Raw genomic sequence first — 18,509 nt, 5'->3', positions numbered from 1 at the left:
ACTTAGACACCCGGTACAAACAAAAAATGGCAGAAATGTTACCACCATCACAGAGGGCGGTCAGAATGCAGAACTTCCAGGCCTTGCTGCGAGAAATGCTGCATTCTGCTTTTGCGTGTGCTGGCAGAGGAATTTCCAGTCACAGAGAGACAGTTGCGGGTAGCAATCCAACAGTGCCTGCAAGAAGAGGGCGGTTTAAAGATGTGTTGGTCACTTCAGATATGAGAACTTCTTTCAGCCAACCCATCGACAGCTGTACTCCGGATCCAGCATCAGGGAATGCCTAGACCGAGAGGTGTCAGACTACATCGGGTTAACGGCCGATATGGACACTCTGAGGAGTGATGAACCCCTGGACTACTGAATGGGCAGGCTTGACCTCTGGCCAGAGCTTGCACAATTTGCAATGGAACTGTTGGCTTGCCCCCATCCAGTGTCCTGTCCGAGAGGATGTTCAGCGCAGCAGGGTGGATCGTGACTGATAAGCGCACTCGCCTAGCTCATGACAGTGTAGACTACCTCACATTTATAAAAATGAATGAGGCATGGATCTCTGAGGAATTCAACACATGTGACCATGTTTCATTTAAATTCCTCATGACAGGCCACAAATATCCGCCAGACCGCCATCCACCCACAACAATTCATGGTCCTTGTCTTCGTTAAATACAGTGGCATAAAAGGCATTTCATGTCCATTGAATGCCTAATTTTTGGGGCCTTTCATGGCCGACAATTATTTTTTCTGTCAATGCCTAATGTACCTCAAGCCACAGAATACAACGTTCTTAGCTAGCATGTAAACACATGTTGGCTAATTTTTGGGGCTTTTTACGGCCAACACTTACTTCTTTATCCTGTGAATGCCTCATTTTTCAGACTGGAATTGAAAATCAACGGGTCTGTAAACGTTCTGCCAAATTGTGGAATGGATGTGGACCCATTTTACAGACGTGTGAATGGATCCTATATGTATTTGACATGTATTTACCGGCTGCTGTCAGTTCTGGCTGATTTATGAAAAAATAAATAAGTTTTAGGGCAACTTTTTCAATTGCAATACTTCTGTTATGACATTGTGCATGTGGTGGGACTATTTGTGCACAGCTAGTGAGTGGCTGCAAATATGACCTAAAGGTTTTTAAAGTTCGCATCCCATTAAAGTCAATGGGGCCCGCCGTGAACTTGCGGTTCGCGGACATTTGAGAAAATTTGCGGCTGATGTTCACAAACCGCCCCGGCCGATGTTCGTCCATCTCTATGTACAAATACTGTACTGGTGACCCGAGCATAAGAAACAAACTTTTCAGAGAAAGGGAATACAATAAGACATGTGGCCACTCACTAAAACTAGAGGAAAAAGGGTTTAACCTTAAAATACGTAGGGGGTTCTTTACTGTAAGAGCAGTGGGGATGTGGAATTCTCTTCCACAAGCAGTGGTATCAGCGTGGAGCATCGAAAGTTTCAAAAATAGGTTGAACTGGATGGACTGATGTCATTTTTTGACCTCACTAACTATGTGTAACATAGATAATATAGTGCAGGGGTCAGGACTATGTAATGTACAACATAGAGTTTATAGTGCAGGGGTCAGGACTATGTAATGTACAATATAGAGTATATAGTGCAGAGGTCATGAGTATGTGATGTACAACAGAGTATATAGTGCAGGGGTCCGGAGTATGTAATGTACAATATATATTATATAGTATAAGGGTCAGGACTCATAATCTTGGTATTCAGTAATCAGTGATGTCCTAAATGCTCACATGAGACAAGTTGCAGAGGTCCCACACTGCTGCCTCCCATCTCCTGAGACTGAATACATTGTTTCTATGTGTTTATCAGATGATGGGGGATCTAGGTGAACCCTCCGTACTGCTCTCTCTTTTACAATAAAGTCTCCTCTTACCCGGTGATGTGAGGGGCGGCTGATTCTCCATCATGAGGTACTTGTAGAGATCTTTGTGTCCTTCTAAATACTCCCAGTCCTCCATGGTGAAATAGACAGTGACATCCTGACACCTTATAGGAACCTGACACACACAATGATACAGTCACCATCCGGACACATCCCTTATCTGTTACTGGATAATGTCCCAGAATTCCCAGCACCGCTCACCTCTCCTGTCAGCAGCTCCATCATCTTCTTGGTGACTTCTAGAACCTTCTGTGTGTTGAGTCTTGTAGAGATCAGGGATGGAGGTGGGGGGATGGTGATGAGATTCTGTATTCTCGAAGATCTTGTTGTCATATTATGAGATCTCCTTGTGTAATTTTCATTAGATTTCTTCATTATCACTGTACAGCTCTGTATTATACAAAGATAAATATCACTCTCCTACAGGGACGTCTTATTATCATCATGGGCCCCTGGGTAAAGTGATATACTGGGGCCCCTACCAGCCTGCTCAAATTCACTAAAATAAAAGAATAGTTGATAGAATTAAACATATATTTATTAGTAGTTAAGGGATAAGGTGCGCACGAGTATATATCTAACAAAAATCAGTAGCTGCAACAGAGCTTCAACCTATTGAAGTGAATAAAAATTTGAAAATTATATAGAGAGTGCGCTAAAACTGTATAATTATATGCACATACATATACATCAATATATACTCATGATGTATCATGTATCATAGGTTGAACTGGATGGACTGATGTCTTTTTTCAACCTCACAAACTATGTAACTATGTAACTGCACACAACAATTATAAAAGTGTCAAGTGTATTAAATAAAATTAACTCTGTGCTATGATAAAAAATTTACAATATAATGCATTAAATTCGTATGACCACACAGTATCACATGCAATAATAATCCAACATATAACAGAGTCTCAAAGAAAATCCAGAAGCGATCAAGAACCAAACAGCCCTCGTCACGTGAGAAAATAAGTGAACAGATCTTACAGGGGCACTGTAGCAGGGAGTAGAGGGGCACAATAATGGATTATAGGAGGGAACAGTACAGGGGAAAAAGAGGACATAGTACAGGGGAGTAGGAGGGCACTGTACAGGGGAGAAGAGTGGTACAGAGGAGTAGAAGGGCGCGGTACAGAGGAGTAGAAGGGCACAGTACAGGGGAGTAGAGAGGCACAATACAAGGGAGAGGAAGGGCACAGTACAGGGGAGAAGAAGTACAGGGGTGTAGAGGGGCAGGGTACAGGGGAGCAAAAGGGCACAGTGCAGGGGAGAAGAAGGGCACAGTACAGGGGAGCAGAGGGGCACGGTACAGGGAAGCAGAAGGGCACAGTACAGGGGAGAAGAAGGGCACAGTACAGGGGAGAAGAAGGGCACAGTACAGGGGAATAGAAGGGCACAGTACAGGGGAGAAGAAGGGCACAGTACAGGAGAAGAAATACAGGGTAGAAGAGGAGCACAGTACAGGGGAGAAGAGGGGCACAGTACAGGGGAGAAGAGGGGCACAGTACAGGGGAGTAGAGGGTCATGGTACAGGGGAGTAGAGTGGCAAGGTACAGAGGAGTAGAAGAAAACAATACAGGGGAGAGGAGGGGCACAGGACAGGGGAGTAAAAGGGCACGGAATAGTGGAGAAGGGCACGGTACAGGGGAGTAGAAGGGTGCAATAGAGGGGCACAATACAGGGGAGTAGAGGGGCACAGTACAGGGGAGTAGAAGGGCGCAATACAGGGGAGTAGAAGGATACAGTAAATAAACGTTATTGGATTACAGTGTCGCACGACCGCACAATTGTCAGTTAAAATAAAGTAGTGCCGTATAGCAAAAAATGGCCTGGTCATGAAGGGGGTTAAATCTTCCAGAGCTGAAAGGGTTAACCGGCAAGACTGTCAGTACATGGTTCACACCGATATTTAGGGCAATGATCATCAGTGCAGCCCCATCAGTGCTGCCAATCAGTTCCTCCCCAGCAGTACTCTGAGATGAGAGCATCTCTTTCATGCAGCTCAGAGCCTGCACTGATAGTTCCTCCTCCCTCACACAGATGGAAAAGGAGAGAGCCGATCTGCTCCCTCTCCTCTCCTCCTGTCTGCACCATGGGAAGGGTGAACCCCAGCAGCTGAATAATCAAATTCTGTTGCTTAGCTTCACACTTCCCACAGTGCACACAGGAGGAGAGGGGCGGTAGGAGAAGGAGCAGATCGTCTCTATCTCTTTTCCCATCCATGCGAAGGGAGGAGGAACTGTCAGTGTAGGAACCTTGCTGTATGAGAGAGATGCTCAGAGTCCTGTGGCCAACAAACCCGCTGGGGCCCCCGACCCTGGTAGTTCCAACACTGGTACGTACAATTTATGTATTCATAGTGCTTGTGTGGATGTTGTTATTGATTAGCAGAACATCAGAAGTCTCAAAATGACTCTGAATGCATCCCAGTATACAGCGGAGTCAGACTTAACCTCTTCATTACACTCACCTCTCCAGTCAGCAGGCTGAGGATCTCCAGGGTGAGGTTCAATATTGTCTCAATCCAGGGAAATTCCTTCCTTACATTCTTCACCAAACTCAAATTCTGCTGGTTGTCCATCATGACGTCCTTGTAGAGATACTTGTGTTCTTCTAAATACTCCCACTCCTCCATGGAGAAATAGACAGTGACATCCTGACACCTTATAGGAACCTGACACATACAATGATACAGTCACCATCCAGACACATCCCTTGTCTGTTACTGGATAATGTCCCAGAATTCCCAGCACTGCTCACCTCTCCTGTCAGCAGCTCCATCATCTTATTGGTGACTTCTAGAATCTTCTGCATGTTGTGTCTCTCAGGTTTTAGGGAGTCACATGGAGGCACTGTGATGGTCATATGATCACCTGACTTCAGAAGAGGAAATCTCTGTATTGAGGAACCAATAGGAATATCATGTTAGAATCCCAGAATCCTCCTCACCTCTCCGATCAGGTCTGTATTTTATTAACAGAGATAAGAGTGATGTCATGTGACCTCCCAGAATCCCCCTCACCTCTCCTGTCAGGTCTGTGTTTTATTAATAGACATAATAGTGATGTCATGCAACCTCCCAGAATCCTCCTCACCTCTCCAGTCAGCAGGTAGATGATCTCCAGGGTGAGGTTTAGTATCTTCTCAGTCATGTGACTCCGGTCCTCCTCCATCCTCATTGGTGTCGTCATTTGATCCATACAGGTCTCCTTGTAGACGGATAACTTTGGGAAATGAAAGTAAGAATTATATGGATGGCATTGGTCACACAATAATAGGATGGGGATGTGAGGGGGGGGGGGATAGGAGGGTTGCTGTACATTTAAGGACTACTGCCCTCATGGGAACACATTTAGTTTGGACTGTTTAGTAGTTTCTATATTTTCAAGGCCTGGGACCCTCTTGACCTGCAGGATCAAAAACTCCCTTTTCTCTGTTGGGTTTGTTTCTTTTCTGAACTGGATTTGCTTAGTTTTAGATCTGGAGACAAGGAATGATAAATATAATTCTTCCTTCGACTTGTTTGCTCTGAGGCAGTGCTGTAAGGACAATGTGGGGTCATCATGATGTCCAGAAAGGGGAACTTGCTGACTGTTGGTGGGAGTTGGTGGCTAATCAGGATAATTGCCAGAACTTAGGTATACAAAGCAGACCAAGTAAAATCACTTAGTTTAGTAGGGGATAAGCCTCACCGTCTCAACTGTAGGGTGTGGGATTACCTATGTGTTTAACCAGACACAAAAGTTGGAGGAAGAACAGCTAACAAAGGAGCTGTTCAAAGTTAGGTATAATTCCCAAGTGGTGTTCAGGACTAAAAATCAAGTACTTTATTGAATATATATTAAAAATTCAATAGAAATCACATTTATCAATAACGAGTCAATAACATGACATAAACACACAAGCAAAAAAACAGCCCAGGTGAGAACCGAAGACTAAAAATGGATTCGCTCTGTTCACAAAAAACGAGGATAGCAGATGAAAAAATTGTTAAAAAGTCGGACAGACAAAGTCCCGTTATGCTGCAGCAATCGGAAGACGTATATACTCTCACACAGTTCCTTACTGCTAATTAGAAGATTTCTTCAACAGTATTATTAATCCCTTGGGATAGATGAAATACAGGAACACAGGCTATAGAGTGCCGTGGAGGTGGCTATAAGAGTTCATGCAAATCATCAGCTAGTAACGAGTGTAAAAAGTAATTCACAGCGGAGCCGACTTATGACTCACAACTATATCATGAATCAAAGTTGCTGATGGCAGATCAAATTTCCTCTGTATACCCACAAACGTATATACTCTCACACAGTTCCTTACTGTTAGTTGGAAAATTCCTTCCACAATAGTATTAATCCCTTGGGGTGAATGGAATTCAGGAACATAACCTATAGAGTGCCGTGGAGGTGTCTGTAAGGGTTAATGCAAGTAATCAGCTGATAACGAGTGTAAAAAGTAGTTCACAGTGAAGCCGACTAATTACAGCTATGTCATTAATAAAAATTAATGATGACAGGTCAAGTTTCCTCCGTATAAACAGACCTTCAAGTTGTAAGAAAGCCCCTGTGCAGCCAAGATTCTGCTACTATGTTAGTATCTCTAGCTAACCACTCCACAGTTCGATAACTCCTCAGTAGTAGGACGTTCCTTCCACAGTAGTAATTACCTCTAGGGATGGAGAGAATCGAGGAACATAAGGTGCATAATACAGTGCAAGCAGCATTAATGTGGATTACAAATAGTCATTTATGAAGTAAAGAACACTGGGTTTAGTGAGAATCCTTCAGGAAATTCATAGTAAGGCCAATATGCAGCCGTTTCAATATTCCAGACACAATAAGCATAATATCCAGGGACTAGTCCATCATAATTAATCCATTCCATCACCTCCACTTACTGTTGGCTTAAGGGAGAAAGTGAATATCCTAGAGGCTAGAGCCAAGTAAGGAGGAAAGTTCATATGGAAATACACTTTAATAACCATCACTGATGAGGCACAAAGAAAATGTCATATGTATGGAAGGAAGCTAAGCAGGATTTATGAATTTTGTCCCCAGCTCAATTTTTGGAAACTTTACTCACTGCTTGCTGCTTGACCTTCCTACAGTAGTTCCGAGGTAAGTGCCTTTTCCTTGTCAGTACGGAACATTAAGTTCATTCCTTTAGTAGTCCCCCTAGATCACAGGGCTCAGCGTGGAGTAAGATCCAAGTAGCCAACATGCAGGGCAGTATGTGGAAAGCCAACTGGCTAAAGTCTAGAGATTCCCGTGCAGCACATGCAGGCTTAGAGGTTAGCTCAGGTTGTCACCGGGAACAGACGTCACTGGATGATGCGTTTCGTCCGCCAATCAGCGGATTTCTTCAGAACAAGGGAGGGAATATGCTAATGGTCCTTTTTTTTTTTTAAACAATCTTTATTTTTAACTTATCGCAAAAACAAACAGTACAAGAAGAAAACGCATAGCAAAAACAGCGAATTAACCAATAGGCAAAGTGACAAGTGTTGCATGTGGGGAACAACAATCCCAAGCATCCAAAGGTGTAATGGCTTCGTAAACTTCAGGAAACAACAAGGGTTGGTGAACCATAGCCCAGGGGCGAGAGGCATGCCACCAGGCGTCAGTGGTGAACTCAAAAAAAAAATAAAAAAGGGAACACTCAGTCTGCCTGGCGTGCGAAAAAAAAGAAAAATCAGGAACAGGAACGGCACCCCATTGGGGGCCTCCGGCAGGGAGGGGGGAGAGGGGGGCCAAATAGGCCTCCAACATACCGCTCCCCGGGAAGTCGCCCCAGCAGTGGACATTCCCACCGCTCGACCCACTACCCAAGCCGGGCGGCAGGGAGGGGGGGGGGCCAGGTTTACAGCACACCATAGTAGCCAGTACTGATATCAGACAGAGCGTCCACAACCCACCGGGTCAACGAACCCGACGCCGGTAGCATACCTGTCGCAGGGCGTATACAACATAAGCTGTCAGCAGCACACAGTCAGCGAGAGGAACAGAACGAGAGGGGAAGAATAACATAAATAGGAAAGAACAAAGGGGGGGGACAATAGAAAAACAAAAAAGGGGGAAGAGAGTAACGTACCTGTTGCCATCCGGGGCCCGCCCATCTCCGCCACACGTCCCATTTAGCGCTCTCCAGCTGCCGGCGGCGAGCAGCGCCCAATTGCAACCTAAGGGGAGGAGGAAGCTGGGTCCAGGGGCCGGGCCGTGGGCGAGGAGCTAGCCAAGTCCGCTAAGGACGGGTCGGCGAGCACTAATAGGGCTCTATCCAGGCTGGAGGGTATAAGGGCAGGGTCACCAACATGATCCAGCCAGGGTCTCCACTTCTCTGCATCGCGGTCTCCGGTCCCCCTGCATTTAGCAAGCCATTCTTCCGCATCTCTAATGCCGTCTACCACCCGCCTCCACTCCGAGCCGCCCGGCACCTGTGGCCTTTTCCAGTATATAGGGATCAATCTTCTGGCAGCATTAAGAAGATGGGGCAGTATACTGCGCCGGTATCGGCTAATGCTAATGGTCCTTTTATAGTCCCTGAACACCAGGACTCATTAGTTTCCTCCTCTGCTGTGATTCCGTCATTACTTCTCAAAGACAATTAAAAAGACCACATGACCTGGGCTGTTTTTTACTTGTGTGTTCATGTCATGTTATTGACTCATTATTGATAAATGTGATTTCTTTTGAATTTTTAATATATATTCAATAAAGTACTTGATTTTTAGTCCTTAACACCGCTTGTGGAATTTTACCGATCTTTGAACAGCCCTCTTGTTAGCTGTTCTTCCTCCCTCTTTTGTGTCTAATTGCCAGAACTCTGGCTGGAAGGCTCCAATCTACGGCAGCCTGCTGACTAACAGGAGTGATGTCACCGTCACTCTCTGCAGTAAGAGAAGGGATTGGATTGGATAGCAGGAGGATGCTGCTGGTGGAGTAGAGAGCTGTGAGGGAGGAGTCTCTTCTTTTCCTTCCAATGTCAGCCCAGTGTGGGTAGGAGTAGGACAGCTGGGGAAGGGGTTTGTTTTCTTGGTTGGTAACTATTCTGTAGTATCCAGGACATTGTACAGAGTGGCAGTGGGTTCCTGGGGCTGTGAATTCCAGCACCAGGCACTGCCAGACCCCGTGTCATGGGAAGGTATTGGACTGGCCAACCAGTAAGTGATCCTGCACAAACAGACCTCCTCAAAGAACAAGTGTCCTTTGTTCTATTTTGTGGTCTGCAACATATTTCTTGACCAGTGAGATGGTGAGGATGAAGGCTTCCTTCAGGTGCTGGCAGGAGTTCTTTAAGGAGGTCATAAAAGTAAGTGCAGGTGGCATGAGAGGACCATCAAAGACCAAGAGTCTCTATGAGCCCTAAAGCCCCCTCTTACCTCAGAGCCCTACAGCCCGACTACCCTCTCAGAGTCCCCCACAGCCCTTCAGCCACATTAAGCTCTCTGAGTTGTTCAGCCCGATTACTTCCTAAGAGGCCCCCAAAGTCCTTCAGCTACAGTTCCTCCTCAGGGGTCCCAGAGCCCTTCAGATGCAGTAAACCCTCAGAGGTCCCAAAGTCCTTTAGTCCCACTACCTCCTCAGAGACCGCTCAGCTCCTCTCCTTCCCTCAGTATTTTCCTCCCTCTGACACAAATGATGGAACATATTCTTCATGGCAGGCTGGGAAACATTTTCTTCCTCCTGACCAGCAATGTAAGGGGCTCTATACTCCTGACCCCTGCACTCCATCATTGTGTTGGCTGCATATTGTAATAATTGCCCTTTGTAGGCCATGTATGGTCAGGACGGTCATTGTCTTCTCTATTTATTGTCATTGTTGTTTGTTTGGAGAACCATATTACTAGAATTTATCTCCAAAATGAAGAGAATGTTCCGGCCACGTAAGTGGGGAAATGTTCTGACCCTGAAGGGGTTAATCTAGGTTTCCACACTATATATGTGTGTATCATCATCTGCTGGAGATAAAAGACGTCACAGTGACTATGGAGGAAGAGGACGGACATGACAGGGGATTACTGGGTGTAAATAGAAAATAAGATCTTATTACCTCCTCTGCTGTCTGTCTCCTCGCTACGTCGTCTATATAGAATTTCCTGTCTGTTCCTGACCTCACTTCCTGTCTGTATTCCATAGAGACTTCCTCTCTGAGTATAAGTGAGATCACCATCTTGTGGAGTTCAGAGGAACTGCAGCCCTGAGAAACCTCATAATAACCATTCCTGTATAATATCTATTTTACATGGCTAAGTTCAAAACAAGGGTATACCTAAGAAAACAAACTCCGGAAACTGATCTTTTTGGATAAGGACATGCAAAAATATATCATAAAGCATTAAAATATATGTTAATCCACTCAAAATGAACATGCTAAACATAAATTGCAAGGATGTAATGGTCACATAGGAATGGTGGTGGAGATCTCTTTAAGTAATAGCAATTCTTTAAATGCTTATATAAATAAAATGTATAAATATGGAAATGTGCAGCACTCATAGTGAATTATCATATGATAATCGGTGAAAATTCATAACATTGTGAAGAATACATATACAAACAAATATATAATAACAAAAAAAGCGAATAAGGGCAAAAAGTCCTTTTGAATGGAATGAATATAGTAAAATCTTCAAACGTGTATTCCAGAAGTGAATAACTGAAACTTTGCTGTGACACCATCCACCACCAATATATATAAGGAGGCTTACCGGAGTGAGTGGACTCAGTTTGGTGTATGCCTAGGGAGTCAACTCATGCGTTGGTGTGTATACACCCAATAGGCCAGGGAGGACACCGAGTGACCCTTCACACCAGTTGCCTTTCTATTTTCTTTGGAAAATTGCATAAACTATCAGTAATCCAAATGAATGCAGAGAATGTAGACCTCAAGGTGAATACTCTTCCATGACGGATGAATCATCAAAGAAAGGAAACAAAAGGCTCCACATAGTGTAATACCATAAGCAAAGGGTATTTATTAAAAGTTCAGAACACTTACAGTTAGGTAGATAAAAAGCGCTTAAATCCGGATCAGTAAAAAGCATTGACAGGTAGTAGCATGGACAGAAGTTAACCCAACGCATTTCGTCTGCTTAGACATCGTCTGGGGTATGCTGTTGTCAATGGTAATGCAGTTTAAATAGTGAATATGACCCCAAACAGGACAGGCGACAAGTGACACGGTTTACCTGTGAAGGGGAATTAATTTCCTGTATCTTGCCAAGATGGAGCCCAGGCATGTGTTCCAAGCCTCGTTTTCACTACGAGGCTAGTATATGTAAACAGACGCCAAGCCTCACTCTGAGTGCGAGGCCTGTTGTAACGCTCCTGCGTTTTTATATGGTGTGGATTTTCAGCTGCAGAAATAGTTCCACGTCAGTAGCCATGTAAGAGATATGCTGAGATACCATTCCCAACCTCAATGACTCATCATGTGTGGAAGGTCTTATTTCAGCCAGTAAATACACACAATTAGCAAGCTGGTTCTTAGAGTGACTTTATGCATGTGGTAACACAATGATGAAGGTTGAGGGATAGGTTGAGTGGAGGTGGTAGGTGATAGACACTTGAAGGTGAGACAGTAGCAGATGGATGCAGGAAGGTTTAGCAATGTTGTATGATAGCAGATGATAGAATAGCAGGTGGACATACAAAAGAGATCAACCCAGTGCAGAAAAGTAGCAGTAGTCTCAAGAGCTAGCAATCTAGTTTATGCAGATGTGATAAACAGTCTCTACTATGCAGAGCTAGATAGTGTAAGCTTAGTATAAGTTTATAGAGAATTCCCCTGCGGGGTACTTAGCACTATTAGCGATACAGCCGAAGGGTGGTTCAGGAGAGGCGGATGATCCAGTAGCGGGATACAGGGATCAGCGCAGCGAGGTTCCGTCAGCGAAGTAAGCTTGCAAGCATGGAAGCTTCAAGCAAGGTTAGCATCCAGATAAGGGTGTTTGAACGAACACATGTGAGTGAGAACCGACGCCTTAAATAGCCATCTAGTCCGGCGCTGAGTGATGACAGCTCCAGTCTTAAAGGTGTATGCGCACCTTTCCAAAAGTAAATGGTAGGGCGCATACACTTGTGGAAAGTGTAATTTAGGGTACCAAAGGTACCGGAACATTACAATACCCCCCCCCCCCTTAAGGCCTGCTCCTGAAGGCCTCTGGAGCTGGTTTGTCTGGGTATCTCGCATGAAAATTGCAGATTAATCTAGGGGCATGTATGTCAGAGGTGTTTAGCCAGGTGTCGTCTTGGGGCCCATAGTTCTTCCATCTAACCAAGTACTGAAGTCTTCTTCTGTAGATACGAGAATCCAGAATCTCTTTTATCTCGTATTCTTCTCCACCTTCAACTTGTACAGGAGGGGGAGGTGGAATATTAGGCCTTATTCCTTGGTCCGGAACATGGGGTTTTAGTAGCGACACATGGAAAATGGGATGGATTTTTAGGTCCATTGGCAATGTAAGCTGCACTGCAGCTTTTCCAATAAGTTTCTTGATTGGAAAAGGTCCCAAGAACAGAGGTCCAAGCTTTTTGCTAGGGATCTTCAGTCTCAAGTTTTTTGTTGAGAGCCAAACGAGGTCCCCGATAGTATACTGTGGAGAAGGTCTTCTACGAAGATCATAGTACTTCTTTTGTTGACTGTGAGCGTGTGCAATGGTAGTATTTAGTAAACCCAGAGAATCCTTTATTTGGGAAAGATAGTCTGAGGCTACTGGGTTATTTGAAGGAAGGATGCGTGGAGGGAGAATAGAGGGATGGAACCCATAGTTCAAGTAGAACGGACTCTGCTTGGTTGTACTGTGAGTTGCGTTGTTGTAGGCAAATTCTGCCAGGGGGAGAAGATCCAACCAATCATCCTGTTGGTAAGAAGTGTAACAACGTAAATACTGCTCGATGCATTGGTTGACTCTTTCAGTCTGTCCGTTGGTCTGCGGATGGTAAGGAGAAGTGAGCTTCCGCTCAATCCGTAGTATGTGACATAGTTCTTGCCAGAATTTAGAAATAAATTGGGATCCACGGTCAGACAAAAGAGTTTTTGGGATACCATGTAATCTGAAGACATGTTTCATCAGGAGTTCTGCCGTTTGTTTGGACGAAGGCAGTCTGCGAATAGCAATGAAATGTGCCATCTTTGTCAGATGGTCCACTGACACCAAGATGGTATTAAATCCTTTGGAAGGAGGCAATTCTACGATGAAGTCCAATGACAGAACCTCCCATGGAGTTTGGGGTATTGGTAGACTGCATAGTAGACCGGATGGTCTCGTAGTGTCAATTTTGGACCTGGCACAGACATTGCATGAAGAGACGAATTTTTGTATAGATGTTTTCATGTCAGGCCACCAGAATTGCCGAGAAATCAAATTGAAAGTCTTTGTCATACCCATATGTCCTGCCATAGGCACATCATGCGATAATTCCAAGATCTTGGTGCGTAGGGTAGGTGGTATGCAAAGTTTGTCGTTGTAGTAGAGGAAGCCTTCTGCATCGGTAGTTAGTTGTGGTGGGGGTGAATCCAACCTTATACCATGCAGAACCTCTTCCTTCAAGGAACGGACAACTCCAATAATGCGTTTGTGAGGTATTATAGGAACGGAAGGAATTTCAAAGTAGTTTTCTTCAGTTAGTCGTGATAGTGCATCCGCCTTTTTGTTCTTATCTGCAGGTGTGTAGGTCACTAGGAAGTTAAACCTTAGAAAGAATAGTGACCATCGTACCTGTCGATGCGAGAGAGTTTTGCTAGTCTGAAGATATTGGAGGTTTTTATGGTCGGTGTATATAATTATTGGTAATTGGGTGCCTTTGAGTAAATGTCGCCAATTCTCCAGAGCCAATTTTATAGCAAGCAGTTCCTTCTCACCCACGGGGTAATTTATCTCGGGACTGCTCAGGGATTTAGAAAAAAAGGCGACTGGATGAAGTGGTGAAGTGGGGGTAGGTCGTTGGGAGAGTATTGCTCCTACTGCCAGGTTTGACGCATCTACCTCCAGAATGTATTGGAGGGATGGGTCTGGATGGCGTAATATGGGAGCGGAAGTAAACCTTGTCTTTAACAGGTGAAAAGCTTTATTTGCTTCTTCTGACCATTTAAATGGTATTTTTATGCTAGTGAGCTGTGTGAGGGGTCTCACAATAGCAGAAAAGTTTTTTATGAACTTCCTGTAGAAATTTGAAAATCCCAGGAATCGCTGTAGCGCCTTGCGTGTAGTTGGTGTAGGCCAATCCTGAATGCAGGATATTTTACTCATGTCCATCTCGATTCCATCTCGATTCTCGAAAGAGTACCTCGTCTTTATGGAACAAGCATTTCTTCAGCTTCACATAAAGATTATGTGCAAGCAATCTCGATAATACAAGTCTTACATGTCTTATGTGCTCAGACAGGGTCCGTGAATATATAAGTATATCGTCCAGATATACCACAACACAGACATCTAGTAAGTCTTTAAAAATATCGTTTATAAATCGTTGGAAAACTGCAGGGGCATTGCATAGGCGAATGGCATCACAAGATATTCGAACAATCCGTATCTAGTTCTGAATGCAGTCTTCCACTCGTGTCCATCACGGATTCGAATGAGATTGTATGCTCCTTTCAGGTCTAATTTTGAAAAATAGGTAGCTCCACGCACCTGCTCAATGAGCTCAGGGATAAGCGGTAGAGGATAGCGATCTTTTATTGTGATAGCATTCAATTTCCTGTAGTCGATGATAGGTCTGAGACTTGAATCTTTATTGCGAACAAAAAAGAGTCCTGCTGCTGTGGAAGAAGTGGAAGGTCTAATAAAACCTTTTTCCAAGTTCTCATCCAAATAGGTTTTGAGATGGGCAAGTTCATCCTGTGAAAGAGGATAAACATGACCGAACGGCAATTTGCTATTTGGGAGTAGATCAATGCTACAATCATAGTCTCGATGAGGAGGTAATGCTTGAGCATTTTTCTCAAGAAAAACCTCAGAAAGATCCTGATAACATAGTGGTGCAATCTCATCTGTCACCACAGACAGAATCTTCCCGGAAAACGGGAGGTTACACGTTTCCTCGCAATAACAAGGGAAGGTCAAGGACCGTTTCTTCCAATCTATGGTTGGTTGGTGTGTGTGCAACCAGGGAAGTCCCAACACAATGGGAAAGTGGGGTGATGGCATTAAATCGAAGGTAGAAGTCTTCCTATGAGACTCGTTAATAGTGACTAGAAGTGCTTGTGTCTGATCGGTGATCGGACCAGAGGATAACGGAACACCGGTAATAAGACTTACTGAGACAGGTTTGAGTTTAGAAATAATAGGAATTTTATTTAAAGCAGCAAAACATATATCCATATAATTTCCACAAGATCCTGTGTCAATCATGGCCTTAGTAGTAATCCTGTTCTGGTCCCACTGTAATGTCAAAAAAACAGAAATGTAGGGGTTAGTGAATGAAGTTGTCAATCCTCCTAGAGAGACATGTGAACACTCACCCTTCTTTTTGTTGACTAGGGGACAGACGTTTATCTTGTGATCCGGGGATGCACAGTACAAGCAGAGATTTTCATTTCGTCTTTTGGCTTTTTCCATAGTTGATAGCGGTGGGCGTATGGTTCCTACCTCCATAGGAACGGCCAGACTCCGAGAGGAAACGGATAATGGCATTCCCATCTTTTCAGCCTTTCTTTCTCGTAGTCTTCTATCTATGGTAATACTGAGTTGTATTAATGCATCCAGGGTTTTTGGCAGATCCGCTCGGGCGAGCTCGTCCTTAACGGCTTCTGATAGGCCAAGCCTAAATTGGGTTTTCAGAGATGCATCATTCCATTCTGAATCAAGGGTCCATCTCTTGAACTCTGCGACAAAGTCTTCCACAGGCCTCCTTCCTTGTTTCAAGGATCTTAACTGAAGATCAGCAGTACTCTGCCTATTGGGGTCATCATATAGGCTAGTGAGCTCTGCCAGGAACAAGGCATAGGAGTTGAGAAGCTGGTCGTTTTTCTCAAAAAGAGAATCTGCCCAGGCTCGAGGATCGCTTGATAGGTAAGAAATAATAGTACAAACCTTAATGTGATCAGTAAGGTAGGTACGAGGTTTTAGCAAAAAAAGTAACTCACATGCGTTTTTAAATTCGCGAAATTTTTTGCGATCGCCTGTAAATACCAAAGGGGGATTTATCTTGGGTTCAGGGGACTGAGCAGAGGTAAGTTGTGTCAGTCTAATTACCTGCTGCGACAGAGCCTGATTGTCTTCTTTTAATTCAGCAAGTGCGTGTATTAACGCAGATACTTGCTGTTTTAATTGTGTCACCTGAGTGGTTATTTCTGGAACTATTTCTGCTGAATCCATTTTTAGGTTCGTTCAATCTGTAACGCTCCTGCGTTTTTATATGGTGTGGATTTTCAGCTGCAGAAATAGTTCCACGTCAGTAGCCATGTAAGAGATATGCTGAGATACCATTCCCAACCTCAATGACTCATCATGTGTGGAAGGTCTTATTTCAGCCAGTAAATACACACAATTAGCAAGCTGGTTCTTAGAGTGACTTTATGCATGTGGTAACACAATGATGAAGGTTGAGGGATAGGTTGAGTGGAGGTGGTAGGTGATAGACACTTGAAGGTGAGACAGTAGCAGATGGATGCAGGAAGGTTTAGCAATGTTGTATGATAGCAGATGATAGAATAGCAGGTGGACATACAAAAGAGATCAACCCAGTGCAGAAAAGTAGCAGTAGTCTCAAGAGCTAGCAATCTAGTTTATGCAGATGTGATAAACAGTCTCTACTATGCAGAGCTAGATAGTGTAAGCTTAGTATAAGTTTATAGAGAATTCCCCTGCGGGGTACTTAGCACTATTAGCGATACAGCCGAAGGGTGGTTCAGGAGAGGCGGATGATCCAGTAGCGGGATACAGGGATCAGCGCAGCGAGGTTCCGTCAGCGAAGTAAGCTTGCAAGCATGGAAGCTTCAAGCAAGGTTAGCATCCAGATAAGGGTGTTTGAACGAACACATGTGAGTGAGAACCGACGCCTTAAATAGCCATCTAGTCCGGCGCTGAGTGATGACAGCTCCAGTCTTAAAGGTGTATGCGCACCTTTCCAAAAGTAAATGGTAGGGCGCATACACTTGTGAAAAGTGTAATTTAGGGTACCAAAGGTACCGGAACATTACACCTGTATACAATAGTTGGACACTTCCTGTAAGACGAAAATTATGTAAAGACGTGTAGAGCCTCGTTGGGTATTACAGAAACAGAGGCTAAATATTGGGGTAGGATCCCGCGATCATGCGCTCGCCACGCCTGGTTTTGAATACAAAACAATCGGGCTAAATATATAAAACATGTAAAAAGATTGCAGCCGTTAGTTCTCAACAGCGACTATTACATAGTGTGAAATTGCAGTAGGACAACTGTATCAATGATCCAGAATCATATTCTAATTTAAAATTTATAAAAAACATGACCAATTATAAAACAAAAAATTAAAATAAGATGGGTAGCATATTGACAAGATATACAGGGTAATTAATCTATAAAGAACCAATTCAAAAATTCCATTTTAATCCCAAATATTAAAATAATTCACAATGTGCCAAAGGTTGATATAAGAAAGAATATTAAAAATATTATAAATCCTATATGATTGATATAATACACAGAATAGGTTTATAAATAAATCACATGTACTGTATAAAAATAATGTTAAATATATCCCATATGTGAATCAAGCTTTATTGATAAATAAATATCCCATTCTATATTCATACCAAATGAATAATAGGAACGTAGTTCATAAATCCAGAATGTCTGAAGACGTGAGACTCCTCTGGTACATGCACCACCTCTCCATGGTAGAAAATATTTGTCAATAATGACAAATTTAGTGCCTTTTGGGTCACAGTTATGATATTTTCGATAATGCTTAGGAACACTATGATTGATGGAACCTTTCTTAATGTTTGCTATAGGCTCATTAACCCTTACAGTGAATGAGATATGTGCGCACCACGCCTCGTTTTGAATAAAAACAATCGAGCTAAATATAGAAACATGTAAAAAGATTGCAGCGGTCAGTTCTCATAAGGTTATGAAAGAACGAAGGTCTGACAGGGGGGATTAATAATATTGGGGTCATTTTATTATTAATCCCCCTGTCAGACCTTCATTCTCTTATAACCTTATCGGCTATTACCCCTGTATAAAGTGTAATGTTTGCCAACATAATATTTGGGGCAGAAGTAAGACACAGGAGTTCATATCTTCCGTTACACATCGACTAAAAACGTTGTATATCTGCTGACCTGCCCCTGTGGAAAACAGTATATAGATAGAACTATACGCTCGTTCACTGTAAGGGTTCTTTGATGATTCATCCGTCATGGGAGAGTATTCACCTTGAGGTCTACATTCTCTGCATTCATTTGGATTACTGATGGTTTATGTGATTTTCCAAAGAAAATACAAAGGCGACTGGTGAGAAGGACCCCTCGGTGTCCTCCCTGGCCTATTGGGTTTATATACACCAACACATGAGTTGACTCACTAGGCATATACCAAACTGAGTCCACTCACTCCGGTAAGCCTCCTTATATATATTGGTGGGGG

At 43.6% G+C, this 18,509-nt stretch overlaps 4 protein-coding genes across 4 annotated transcripts in view; 2 read left to right on the top strand and 2 right to left on the bottom strand.

The window, feature by feature from the left end:
• Positions 1–18,509, top strand: part of LOC309550245 (uncharacterized protein) — a gene marked incomplete at its 3' end in the record, with an annotated part of 2,091,994 nt that overhangs the window by 147,753 nt on the left and 1,925,732 nt on the right.
• Positions 1–18,509, top strand: part of LOC309550782 (uncharacterized protein) — a 197,420-nt gene that overhangs the window by 147,434 nt on the left and 31,477 nt on the right. The window lies entirely within an intron of this gene.
• Positions 1–18,509, bottom strand: part of LOC309548875 (gastrula zinc finger protein XlCGF66.1-like) — a gene marked incomplete at both ends in the record, with an annotated part of 73,619 nt that overhangs the window by 30,562 nt on the left and 24,548 nt on the right. The gene's annotated exons all lie outside the window — the stretch shown is intronic.
• The window catches only part of LOC309548876 (uncharacterized protein), a gene marked incomplete at its 3' end in the record, with an annotated part of 42,111 nt that continues 25,679 nt past the window's right edge, over positions 2,078–18,509 (bottom strand). Inside the window, exons 2-3 of the mRNA XM_082248806.1 lie at positions 4,401–4,604; positions 2,078–2,311 (exon numbers count right to left, since the gene is read on the bottom strand). Coding sequence (XP_082104932.1) covers positions 2,078–2,311; positions 4,401–4,565 — 399 coding nt within the window. The 5' untranslated portion in view covers positions 4,566–4,604. The remainder of the gene's footprint in view (positions 2,312–4,400; positions 4,605–18,509) is intronic.

This window comes from Pelophylax lessonae, assembly GCF_965119305.1.
Source record: "Pelophylax lessonae genome assembly, chromosome: 3".
Taxonomy (NCBI): Eukaryota; Metazoa; Chordata; class Amphibia; order Anura; family Ranidae; genus Pelophylax; species Pelophylax lessonae.
Note: the sequence above shows the minus strand (reverse complement) of the source record. Positions and strands in the feature narration are given on the sequence as shown.